The sequence below is a fragment of the Pelophylax lessonae genome, assembly GCF_965119305.1.
Source record: "Pelophylax lessonae genome assembly, chromosome: 1".
Lineage (NCBI taxonomy): Eukaryota > Metazoa > Chordata > Amphibia > Anura > Ranidae > Pelophylax > Pelophylax lessonae.
Window position 1 is genome coordinate 616001923 of NC_138768.1, and position 13897 is coordinate 616015819.

Sequence of the window (13897 nt, forward strand, 5' to 3'; positions counted from 1 at the left end):
GTATCAGAGGAGACAGGATCAAACAGCCTTTTTACACAATGCAGAGGATTAACCCCTTAGGTTCCACATTGAGAATAACAAGCGTGCTATATTGCATATACAGACTGATATTACTGTTGTGGGTTTAGTAACATTTTAAAAAGTGAAATTCTAAGTTGTTAAGTTCCTTTAAAACAGTTTACATGATATATATTTTTTTCCATTATCTTTTTAATTTTTTTGAAAAATTACCAGGCACCTGGCTATATTCTGAAGAGAGTGATAGAATTTTAGTTCAGTCTGTATGCATCCAGATAAGGGGACAAATCCTGCAGAAATTAGGTAAGGAGCGGTGTATTCATTTTTCTTTGTTATGTCTTAAAACTGGAATTCTTAGCTTCACTCCATTTTTGTCTACCTCCTGTAGAATTATTTAAAGTAATGTGGGAACTAAGCATATTGTATTATTTACTTTATCACCCCTGTAAACTTTTCTAGGAAGAGAGTGGCTCTTAACCTCCCTGGCGGTATGATTATGTCAGGAATTACATACCAAAAGCGGTACAATTGTTTTCATGGAAATTTGGCGTTATGTATTATAGGCCTACAATTCTTAGTAATTACTGACTTAAACCTGACTTAAACCTGACCAAAACAATACTCTAGTAGACATCCCAGATGTGATAAATTTGAAACACAAACACGTGAATTATAATCGAATCAATAATATTATTTTATTATTTAATATATAATATATATATAATAAAATTATATTATTGATTAGATTATAATTCATGCATTATATATTATATATAGATATATGTGTGTGTATATATATATATATATATATATATATAATATATAACGCATGAATTATAATTGAATCAATAATATAATTTTATATATATATATATATGTGTGTGTGTGTGTGCATATATATATATATATATATATATATATATATACCGGTATGTGTGTATATATATATATATATATATATATATATATATATATATGCGCATATATATATATATATATATATATATATATGCATATATGTATATGCATATATATATATATATATATATATATATATATATGCATATATGCATATATATATGTATATGCATATATATATATATAATATAAAATGTGTTTTGTGCGACGTTTTTTTTTTTTTTTTTTTTAATTTCCTCCCTAGTTCCGCTCCCATGCAGCCATGCTGCTGCAGGGAACGGAACTAGGAAGTGATCAGACCGACGGAGGGACGGAGGAGCGGCGGGACTCTCGGCTGTCGATCTCAGCAATGAGAGATCATCGCTGGATCGCCAGGATAAGGTAAGAGAACACCGCTGCGCTCTCTGCAATCCACCCCGAGCGTGACTCGGGGTTACCGATCCTGATATGAAAAATCAACCCCGAGTCACGCTCGGGATTACCGCCTAGGAGGTTAATACTGTGGTACCATTACCACACACTTTAGATCTCAGTGTTTTTTTGAATTTAAGTTGCCATCTTCGTAGACTGTTATGGGGTCAACTGCTGCAGTCAAAAAGAACTGTTGGGGTCGGAATTCCACAAACATTGCCATAGTCCCCATCACCATGTTTTGACAGCTCTATTCCAGGCAAGGGATGAAGGTGAGATAAACAATCCATTACAATTACCTCCCACACTACTTTTATTTCTGACTTCATGTAGTTCTTTCCTAACAATTCAAGACCACACTACTTCTGCTGGGTGACCGCTACATGGAAATGGACTTTAAATGTTACATGGAAATGGACTTTAAATGTTTGGATGCCTAAGGTGAAAGGAGACCAGCACACATAAGCACATTTGCATACAAATATCATTTTGTAATATTAAAGCAACCTAGCAGTAGTGGTTATACTCACACATTTTGGGGCTGATTTACCAAAACTGGAGAGTGAAAAATCTGGTGCAAGCTATGCATGGTAGCCAATCAACTTCTAACTTCAGCTTGTTCAATGAATCCAAGTAAAAAAAAAACAGCAGAGCTGCACTATGTTTTGCACGCTCCAGTTTTAGTAAATTAACCTCTTTATGTAAAAAGATGTAATATCCTTGACAAGATTCCACAGCTTATGTTATATAACTACTCCAGATACTGAAATAATAAAATCTTAGTAAAACACTTTAAAATGACAAGTACAGAGGATACACCTACTCTTACATGTTTGGAAAATACTAAGGGGTCAGTGATCTTTACTGTGAATATTCATTTCTTTTAATGCTATAATGTAAATTATGTGCCTCTAGTGTAGCCTTTTTCAACCCAGGTTCCTTTAGATTTCTTCAGGGGTGCCTCAGCAAAATGCATAAAAATTGTCCAAAAGGTATATACAAGCCAGCGGGGTGGATGAAGTCTTTTAGTTACACAAAGCCACAGATTTTTGTTGCTTACCATTAAAACCTTCCAGCTGCCGGCATCCCAACAACCAATGACATCATCCGTTGATAAGGAGGACGTCAGGCACCTGCACAGCATTCTTGTTTGACCCCCCCCTTTTTGTGTCAGTGCTGGGGGGTCACGTTAGCTAAATGGGGGAGAGTAACTGAGGGAGAAGAGAAACAGTGTGCAAAGGTGTATTTACTTTGGAAGAATAAATCACCTCTAACATTTGGTGTTCTACATCTATGGATGTTGCTGCGATATGTTAAACCTTTAGCCTAGGTTCACACTAGAACACGATGTGGTAACCTGTGATCCTTGCTTGTTTCCTGCACCATGTTCAAAACACATTGCAGTTGCAATCTGCAGTGGGTGTCAATGTTAAGTTAATGATACCCCAAGCACAGGTTGCATGGTAAAAAAGTACCCTGTGATCCGGGCGCAGTGCGTTTCCAAAATAGTGCATGCACTACTGTGTGATGTAGTGTGATTTCAGCCCATTCAAAGTGAATGGGCTGAAATTGAACTATACTGAATCGCATGTGAGTTGCACAGGAATGCACTGCACATTCCTGTGCAATTCATAATGTGAACCGGGGCTTCGTTTTACTTTTTTAAAAGGGGGTGCCTCGGAATTGTGCATTATTTTAAAGGATGCCCCAACTGAAAAAAGGTTGAGAAACAGTGCTTTAGTGAATATAACCAAGTGGGAGGTACCATTATCCTAGAATGACTAATTGGGAGAAAAAAATAACTCCCAAATGCCCCCATTTGTGACAATAGAGACGGACTATCTCTGTACCCAAAGACTGCACATATAATGCAACATAAAAATATTTCTAATAATACAGAAGCTAAAAATTCATATAGACAAACACATGAATAAAATAACATCTATCACATATTGACAGAAAGTTGCTTAAACTGTATAGGAATACATAGATCACTGATAGTGAGACACCCTTTGAATGATTCAGGAAATGAGGATGGTTACTCCTCCACATGTGTTGCAGACAATTTCCACTTCTTCAGGAGGAAAAAACAAGATACTTTCTGTAACAGAGCATAATAAAAATCAAATAATGGTACATAGTAAAGAATATAGGATAATGAATATAACTACAGCAGTAGTACATGGGGGTATCTATGTGGTTGCTTACATCCAGGACCGGTATCCGAGAGAGGCCAGGCAGGGATGCCAACACACCTCCACCATGGCGGACACGGGTAGCATACAGCAGGCGCACGGACAAACGCACTGCCCAATAGACTGAAGTTGAAGTCTAAAATATATACAAAAAGTATATAAATAAACTATTAAGGGCAAATAGTCGCTAGCTAAGGAAAGGCAGAACAACCTATATACTGTATACTACTAATAACCTTCCCTCTCACAAATTAAACACTAAAATACCAATTGCAAATCATACACTGCATGCTCATACAATTTAACCTCTATATTTTACAAATCATTACATTCTAAAAAAATTCTCAAAATTGCATAACGCCCCACTGAAGTATTTCCACCATCACCTAGAAATAAAGCATAAGCTAGTTATAGGACAGTTCAATCAGCCCCTAAATATAAAAAAAAAAAAAAAACCTAATGTTTTCCTACAATATACTGAGACATAGAAAGCAAACACCTTAATAGGACCCCTTTCACACTGGCGCCCCCCCCCCCCCCAAGTGGAAACCGCTTACTTAGCAGGGATTTCTCTGCTGATCTCTGCTGAGCAGGCGGATGACAGGTCCGTGTCCGCAACAGTATGTCCGCTCCAGTATGCAGAGCGGACACAGACATGGAACGCTCTTCTCTATGGGAAAATCTGATGGCAATGGACCACCTTTCTGTTTCCATCTGATGCCACCGATCTGGTCCGCCGGATGGATGGGTAATAGGGTGTTTCTGTCAGAATCGGATCGGATGGTGGCGCTGTCATCCGCTACTGGCTCATGCGTACGCTGACCTCAGCTACTCCATAAGAGACTGGAGGGTCTGATCAGGTCCGCCTGAAAAACCGGCAAGCGGACCTGATCGGAAAGCCAAAGGATACGCTCTGGATTGCAGTGTAATAACTTGCAGCTGAAGGACCTGGGATTTCAGAAATGTGAGTTAGCAGTGTGAACTGTATTTTGAACCTCAGTGAAGTATTGAAAGTATCCTTTATTGAGGTTATTGAGGGACAGGAAACATCTATTTTCCAAGGTTTACAGACTCATTATGCATATGGTGGTATGATTATGGTGGAAGTTCCCTCATGAGTATAGTGCTGTTAATCCTTTTGTATTTAGAGACACCAACCAGCCCTACATCTATGAAAAGAAAATCACTTGATCCTAATAAAACAATTTAAATCTCAATGATTTTTTTCTGTTCCTAGATAATGGGGTTTTTGTTTTACGTGCTTCGGGAAACAACACATGTGGATCCCATTCTAACTGCTTCATTTATTTCAGAGGAGCAGCAGATTTCCATAATACATGATTGGTTTTGATCATACTGATTTACACAAATTAAACATCTTGTGGTGTTTGGTTTGTGGATAACATCAGGATATTTGGGACAACAAAAAGTGGATATCTAAAAGTGAGTTGTGGATTAGATTTAAAGGATCTTGGTACTATACAAAGAATTCAAAGGTCCCAGCGGTGTGCTCCTCATATCTTTGTTTGATGTTCAATTGCTCATTTTGTGCTTTTAATAGATTGGGATAGACGCAGTGTTTTGTAATTTTGTATTAGCAGTAAACCGAATGTGTGCTATGTAGGTCATATACAGGGCATTTTTTCAGGGGGAACACAGTTCCGGAGCCTCCAGTCTGAATGTATGCAATGGCAAAGGGGTACTGGGGCCATTGGGTGAGCTGAAGGGCCTATTGATGCTGGCTGCTGGGGGATCTATTGTTGCTGGGGTGAATCTATTGTTGCTGGTGGGCATTTTGTTGTGGGTGGGGATTTTTTTAGCAGTGGAGGATTTATTGTTGCTGGGGGGCTATTGTTGTTGGGGGGGGTCTATTGTTGAAGGGGAGGATTTATGGGGGGGGGGGGGCAATTGTTGCAGGGGAAGATTTATTGTTGTTGGGGGTCTAGTGTTGCTGATTGCAGGGGATCTATTTTACAGTTTTTTCTATTGCTGCAGGAAAGATTTATTGCTGCTGGGGAAATCTATTGCTGGGGGGGGGGGGGGGGTCTATTGTTGCTGATTCCAGGGGATCTATTTTTCTGCTTTTCTAGTTATCATTAACAAATTCCATACAAATTACCTAAAACCACAACATGATACTTGGTTCTGTATTCTCTAAAAGGGGGGTTACTGGGAGGTGGGCAGAGGGTGGAACCAAAGGACAGCGCTCGGAGGTGGGTGGGGAGTGGAGACATGGGGTTAATCAGAAGAGGGGAGTACCTGCACCTATTCTCGGAGAGAAAAAGCCCTGGTAATATATAATCATATCCAGAAACCTGGTCATATGGCACTAGCAGCTTTGGCCATAGCCACATTTGACCTGAATATCAAAGACCCAAATAGGACTATATAAAGGGTCATATTAGAATAAGGAGAAGCACATGGTTGCTGTAGAACTGTATTAATGATCTCAGTCATTGATATATGTTAATCTTTGATTAGATTCTGTTATTGGGAATGGTTTAGACTTGTGGAAATATTTATTAGCCAAGTCTAAAGAATTCTAAACTGCCATCATAACCTCGACATAAAGCAGTTTTACAAATTAACAAAGACACAAACAAAAGGCAGGTCTTTATGCATATACAACTGCTTATGTATGCTGTGTGCTTGTAAGTAATTAGAGTATTGTTTTTCATGGACTTTAGGGATGTGGTACGAGGCAGCTGAGCTCATCTGGACTTCCATTGTTGGATTTTTTGAACTACCTGTACCTGACAAAAAGGTAGATCCTCCTTATGTCTATAATAAGCTGTCTGTTATTGGTGCCTTCAAGGATGCTGTTGTAGCCCATGTATTCACACTTGCTTTTATGGTATAACATCAGACAGGTGGGAGTAGTCTGGTGTGCTCCTTCAACCTCTGTAATCATATATTGTTAAATAACTAAAGTGATAGCTTTCCAGTGAAACACAAAAGCAAATGATTTAATGACAGAGCAGAATCTGGTGCAATCATACGGCTCTTTGCTCTTTACTCTGATAACGAGATGCAATGAGGAAGTTTTAGCTTGCTTAGTAATGAAGGCCACTAATTACTGTTTTAAGTAATTGATCAATTATTAGAGCCTAGAATAGATGAATCAGAGGCACAAGGAAAGTCTAATCCTTCTCTTTGCAGTGACAGTATAAAACCCATCCCTTCCTTAAAGCAATATGTACTAAAGAAGCAGATCACTCACAATCCACATGGTCTGAATTTCAACTGTTTATTTATACATAAGACATGTGCAGCAACTTTGGTTTGGTACCACAAATTAAATCACGAAATCATATTCTGTTGGAAATGTGTTCTCAGTTCTTAGTATAAAAGGGATAAAAAGATGGTCTACTTGCTTTTTTGACATTTTTTGTTTTTGTCTTTAGGGAATTGCAACATCCCTTGGTGTTTTAGCAGACATTTTTATATCCATGAATGAAGAGGATTATCAGAGGTTCAAGAAAAATAACCATTTTGGATTAGTATGTATTACGCCTAACAATTTTACCTTATACCTTGTATGTTTAAACACAATACAGTTTTTATGTAGACTAACCAATCCAGGTCTATTTGTAGTTAAAAACAAAGATGTATATTGGGTTGGAACAAATGGCTTTAGCACTCAAGGTAAAATTGGTCCTGCTGCAAGACTCATTTGTTGCTATAATGTATTTAATGTAAACATGCTGTCATCTGCTGAGTTAACAGTGTTACAGAAATGAGTAATTGCTATTAAATTCATTTCTCCAAAAAATTTTTAGCATCCCGAGAAAGACATGTAACTTTGGGCTCAATTTACTAAGCTGTATATACCCTTTAAAGATCAGCGGTAAAATAGCTCAAAGCATTTTTCAAAACTTTTTTTTTTTTCAATAAAAAAATGCCATTAAAATACAGCATGAGTTATTTAAGTGATGCAGTATTTTAGTAGTAAAAACTTGCGGTATATGATTGCCGTCACCTGCTGGTGTCCTTAACAACAGGTGAATAGCTGGCTTTTAAGGAGCCATCACCTGTCGCATCCTTAACAATTATGACTCATCTGCTGTCAATGGGATTCGGGCCTCATATGGATTTTAAGGAGGGACCCCCACACCAAAATGCCCCCCCCATGTTAATAAGTATAGGGTACACGATACTTCTACTCATTCACCAAAAATCTGTCCTGTGGGGTAAATCCAGCGTCAATCACGATGAATGCTGGCCACCCGACACTAAATAAACAAAGAGGTGGAGTCACCCAATGATGTCACCGGGTGACCCTTCCCCCTTGTAACAGCATTGATCATCATTAAGGCATAGTTTTTAATGATGTGGCGGGTGGGGCCTCCTTAACAACCAGTTATTTACTGGTTGTTAAAGGACGCCAGCGGCTACTGGCTCCTTAACAACCAGTTATTCACTGGTTATTAAGGACACCAGCGATTGCAGGCTCCAGTTATTTCCTGGTTGTTAAGGGAGCTGGCGCCTGCTGTCTCCTTGACAACCAGTTGAAATTAAGTCTTTGACTATCACATGCCTATCACATGCCTCGACCACTACTTTTTTAACGCATGCATTTTTAATTTTTTTTCCTTTAGTGAAGTAATTTTTATGTGGTATTTACTAAGCGTTTTTGTTTTTTGAGGTAAATACTACATAAAGGGATAGTGAATTGACAGTTTTAGTATCACATGCAATATTTGAGAAAAATGTGTCACCCGACCCAAATACCTCATGCAATACCCTTAAGTGAATTGAGCCCTTTGTCTTTAGTGCCTCAAAACATTTTTTTCTCTTGCTCAGCTGTTATTGATACCACTACTTATTTATCTCATAATTCCAAGATCTCAATTCACAAAGATGCATAACACGCTTCAATTGGTTTGCTCTTTATTGAGTGGTATTTTATTACTACTAGTGCTTTTTTATCACTATCAATGTCATTTTGTCGGGTTGGCCCTTATGAAAAAGTTAATGCAATTAATGTAGAGTTGATTCACTAGTTTACCACACAGATTGTCATCCCTTAACTACTTGCTCTTGGGAAGATTGTACCCCCTTCATGACCAGACCAGTTTTTGCGATACGGCACTGCATTACTTTAACCTCCCTGGCGGTATGATTGTTTCCGATTTTAGGTGCTGAAAGCGGTACCATTATTTTGCATGTAATTCTTAAGGAAGAGCAGCCCACACCAACTATTTACATATGATTTTTTTTTACTGTGCGTTCTTCTTTATAACATCTCGGGTATGATAAAGTTTGAAACCCAAAATCATAAATTATAAAATAATAAATAACTGTAAATAAGTTAAAGTATGTATGTATATATATATATATATATATATATATATATATATATATATATATATATATATATATGTGTGTATATATATATATATATACACGTATATATACATATATATATATATATATATATATGTATACATATTAGTTATATATATATGTATATATATATATATATATATATACATATATATGTGTGTATACATAGGAAAGGGCACTGGGGGCAAACTAATGTCAATTTATTTTATTTTGTAATGTAATCAGTGTGTTTGTGTGTTTTACTATTTGAATTTGCCGCCGGTTCCTCCCCCCTGGGAGCATCATGTTGCAGGAGATGGAAGCCGGGGCTCACAGCATCGGGCGGAAGATCCAGCCGCCGTATGCTGCAGGGACACATCGCGGGATCCCAGGGACAAGGTAAGTAACCTCTACCAGGATCCAGCGATGCTCCCTGGCGGTACACCGAGTTTGGCTCAGGGTTACCGCTAATGGCACTGAAATTCCACCCCGAGCCACACTCGGGAATACCACTAAGGAGGTTAACCTCCCTGGCGGTATGATTCTGTCAGGAATTACATACCAAAAGCGGTACAATTCTTTTCATGGAAATTTGGCGTTATGTATTATAGGCCTACAATTCTTAGTAATTACTGACTTAAACCTGACCAAAACAAGACTCTAGTAGACATCCCAAATGTGATAAATTTGAAACACAAACGTATGAATTATAATCGAATCAATAATATAATTTTATTATATAATATATAATATATATATATAAAATTATATTATTGATTCGATCATAATTCATGCGTTTATATATATATATATATATATATATATATATATATATGTGTGTGTGTGTGTGTATATGTATATATAACGCATGAATTATGATCGAATCAATAATATAATTTTATATATATATATATATATATATATATATATATGTGTATATAGGTATTTATATATATATACATATATACACACATATATATATATATATATATATATATATATATATATATACATATATATATATATATGCATATATATATATATATGCATATAGTATATATAATATAAAATGTGTAATGTGTTTGTGTTTTGTGCAACTTTTTTTTTTTTTTTTGAATTTCCCTCCCTAGTTCCGCTCCCATGCAGCATTGCTGCTGCAGGGAACGGAACTAGGAAGTGATCACACCGACGGAGAGCGGCGGGGATCTCGGCTGGCGGTCACAGCAATGAGAGATCATCGCTGGATCGCCAGGAGAAGGTAAGAGAACACCGCTGCGCTGCGCTCTCTGCACATCCACCCCGAGCGTGACTCGGGGTTACCGATCCTGGTATGAAAAATCAACCCCCGAGTCACGCTCGGGGTTACCGCCAGGGAACTGAACATTGCACAGTCGTGCGACACTGTACTCAGATAACATTTTTGGCCTTTTTTCCCACAAATAGAGTTTTTCTTTTTGGTGGTATTTGATCACCTCTGTGGTTTTCATTTTTTGCACTATAAACAAAAAAAGACATTTTGAAAAACAAAAACACTATTTTTAATTTCTGCTATAAAACACACCCAATAAAAAATTGTTAAAAATGTAATTTCTTCATAAATTTAGGTCAATATGTATTCTGCTGCATATTTTTGGGAAAAAAAATCCCAATAAGCGTATATTGATTGGTTTGCGCAAAAGTTATAACGTTTACAAACTATGGGATATATTTATGGAATTTTTATTTATTACATTTTTTTTTACTAGTAATGGCAGCAAATAGTGTCTTGTAGCGGTACTGCAATATTTCAGCGGACAAATTGGACACTAACTGACATTTTTGACACTTTTTTGGGGACCAGTGACATTATTACAGTGATCAGTGCTAAAAAATATGCACTGTCACTGTACCAATGACACTGGCTGGGACAGGGTTAACATCAGGGGCAATCACAGGGTTACCTGTGTGCCTAGCTGGTGTTTTACTTTAGTGGGGGGAGGTTCTTTTACTAGAGGAAGGCACCGATCCATGTCCCTGCTTTGCAGGAAGACAGTGTCACTGCCTTCTTTGCTGACAAAACAACAATCTGCCTTGTTTACATAGGCAGATTGCCGTATTGCCTGTGTACCGAACGATCAGCGGGTGCTGGCAGAAATCGGGTACCCACTGATTAACTCCAGCTGTGTAGAATCACCGGGAAATGCAGGATCACGTATATATACCTGGCAGCTCTGTACCAGTAAAACTGCTATAGTGTGGTTAGCAATTGGTTAAAATAACAGAATGTTGATAAGTGATAACAATTCATGAAATAAAATGTATCTGAAAATAAATGTTGATTTCATGTGGAAAAATAAGCATCATGCATTTTACTGGTGATAATTATGTTTGTTAGTTAACCATCTTTAGGAGTAATTTACCATTTTAGTTCATGTGGTTATCCTTGCCATTATGTTGATCTTAATGCACCAAACAGTTAAGCACATTAAATATTCATCCTTTTAAACGTAAACCTTCTATTAGTTTGTATCTGGCATTCCTCTCTTAAGCTCCTACTTTTTAAAGAGCTAAATTACACCTAGGTAGAGACACAATAAATTAAAACAGTTGCAGTTGTGTACATTTGGGGGCAGCACGAGATGAAGAGAGGCTCATTCAGAGGAAGTAATACAGGCTAAAAGTTTACCTGTACTCTCTTTTATTGTATGTATTTTTTTTTTTTGGTTTATAGCAGGACACCACGATAGTGGTATAGACACTGATAAGGTTTACTTATTAATTTTTACTGCCCTTTTTGTTCAGTTTTTTTGGTATGTAAAGAGGTATCGGTATGTTGGTGCAGGCACCCAACAGTGCTTGTAAAACTCCACAGCACTCTTGAAGGCTTCATACATGGTGTGCTCTAATATAACAAATACACTAAATGCCCATTCACACGTGTCTGGTCTGGTGTGTTGTGTTAACATGCATTGTGCTGCACATTGTGCTATGGTAGACAATTCATTTGACATTTGCAACACAGCACTCCAGATAAAACAGTGCATCATACCAATGTGCATAACTCGCATTACCGTGCGATGCATCACAGCACAACAGTGTAAAGTGGACCTTACAGTTATTCTGATAAAATTCTTTGTCTTTTATTCTGTAAAATGGTCTGGGTGGCCATCCTATAAATTGTCAAGTAAATGAGCCTATCAATATAAGTTTTGCATGTATAATAAAGCAATTATTGATCCAGAATTGTTAATTGTGCCACTGGTCTATACAAAATCCGATATTATTTCCAATGTCAGAGCCATTAGATTTTACAGTTTCTGAAGTTGGAATAAATGCAAATATGAAACTTAGCTGTTCTTTTAATCCAGACCCAGAGACATACTTGTTGTCTGTGCTCTCTATGCTTTGCTTCTAAAAATTCTGACATAAGATTTTTTTTTCTGTTATATTGACAGGCCCTACTAGAAGAATTTGATCATCGGTTATTATCAGCGGCAGAAGCTTGTAAGCTGGCAGCGACCTTTAGTTTGTACACACCCCTCTTCGTGCTCACCAATTTGGTATATACTGTATATAAAATATACAATTTACTTTAGATTTTTTTCTATTTATTTTATGCATTGTGTTTTGTACACTGCCTTTTTTTCTCTCTTTGGCAAATTAGTGGTATGGGTATGATAGTGCAGCAGTCCTGACAATTACACAGACAAATCTTTCTTCTTTCATTCTAACAAATGACAAACCTTCCTCTGTATGGCCACCCTAAAGCAAAAATTAAAGCCCAAATCCAGCATACATTTTGGATAAAGTGGGGAAGGGTTCTGTTTTTTTATTACGGTCTGTGGCTCCACTGGGGAAAGTCGCCCTTAGTTATTATGCCTGTGGCACCAAAACAAGAAATGATGGAAATGGGGATCACTGGGATAGGAAGACACAAACAGGGGAAAAACCTCACAAAAATTCTAACCCTTCCCCATTCTAGTGCTTTCTTTGCAGTCTGTGTTCTAATAGGCTTTGGTCCCAGCTGTGTGTTGTGGGAACATGTAAAATTGCGTGCTTTCCCACAATATATAAAAACGCGCAGCCCCTTTGCAGGCGTGCTGTGGTACCATTATTCCTAATGGCTCCCCATGCCTCTTGCAATTGCGCATGCATTCATGCACATCAAGAAGCATTGGAGTTTATTTACTAAAACTGGAGAGTGAAAATCTGGTGCAGCTTTGCGTGGTAGCCAACCACTCTCCAGTTTTAGTAAATCAACCCCATAGTGCTACAGAGTCATGCAGCTTGGTGTGCCATGATTTTTAAAATGGAACAGGCAGCTTTTTTGCGTGTTTCTCATCTATTGATATTAATGGCCTACACTAAATGCAATGAGAAGAAACATGCAAAAAGCATGCATGCTTGGTTGCACCTCTATGGAGTGAGCCTTTAAGTGATTGTAAAGTCTAGTTTTAAAAAAATAAATAAATAAATAACAAACATGGTATGTTTACCTCCTCTCTGCAGTTGGTTTTGCACAAGACAGCCTGGATCCTCCTCTTCTCGGGTCCCTTGTTGCTGCTCCTGGCCTCTCCCTCCTATCGAGTGCCCCCACAGCAAGCAGCTTGCTATGGGGGCACCCTAGCCGAGCTGCAGTTCCGTGTGTCCATTCAAACACAAAGCTGCCATTCAGCCCCACCCCCTCTCTCTCCTGATTGGCTAACTAACTTTGATTGACAACTGAAGGCGTCAATGGCGCCGCGGCTGTGTCTCAGCCAATCAAGAGGGAGAGTCCCGGATGTCCGAGGAGCTCGTGAACATAGGTGGATAGAGATGGAGCTCAGGTAAGTATTAGGGAGTACTGGGGGAGGTGGGGAGCTGCTACACATAGAAGGCTTTTTATCTAAATGCATAGAATGCATTAAGACAAAAACCTTCTACCTTTACAACTCCTTTAACCCCTTGTAGCTGGCGCCTGTTGGGCCCTTTAAGGGGTTTAGACTGCTGGGAGGTAGGGCGGAGCTTATAGTCATGTGACTGCCGTGATTGTCTGTCACGGTGGCCATGTC

The 13897-nt window shown here is 38.0% G+C and overlaps 1 protein-coding gene across 1 annotated transcript in view; it reads left to right on the forward strand.

The window, feature by feature from the left end:
• ALPK1 (alpha kinase 1) overlaps nucleotides 1-13897 on the forward strand; it is a 214730-nt gene that overhangs the window by 159848 nt on the left and 40985 nt on the right. Inside the window, exons 7-10 of the mRNA XM_082254294.1 lie at nucleotides 235-321; nucleotides 6230-6306; nucleotides 6947-7042; nucleotides 12302-12406. Of these exons, the coding sequence (XP_082110420.1) occupies nucleotides 235-321; nucleotides 6230-6306; nucleotides 6947-7042; nucleotides 12302-12406 (365 nt within the window). The remainder of the gene's footprint in view (nucleotides 1-234; nucleotides 322-6229; nucleotides 6307-6946; nucleotides 7043-12301; nucleotides 12407-13897) is intronic.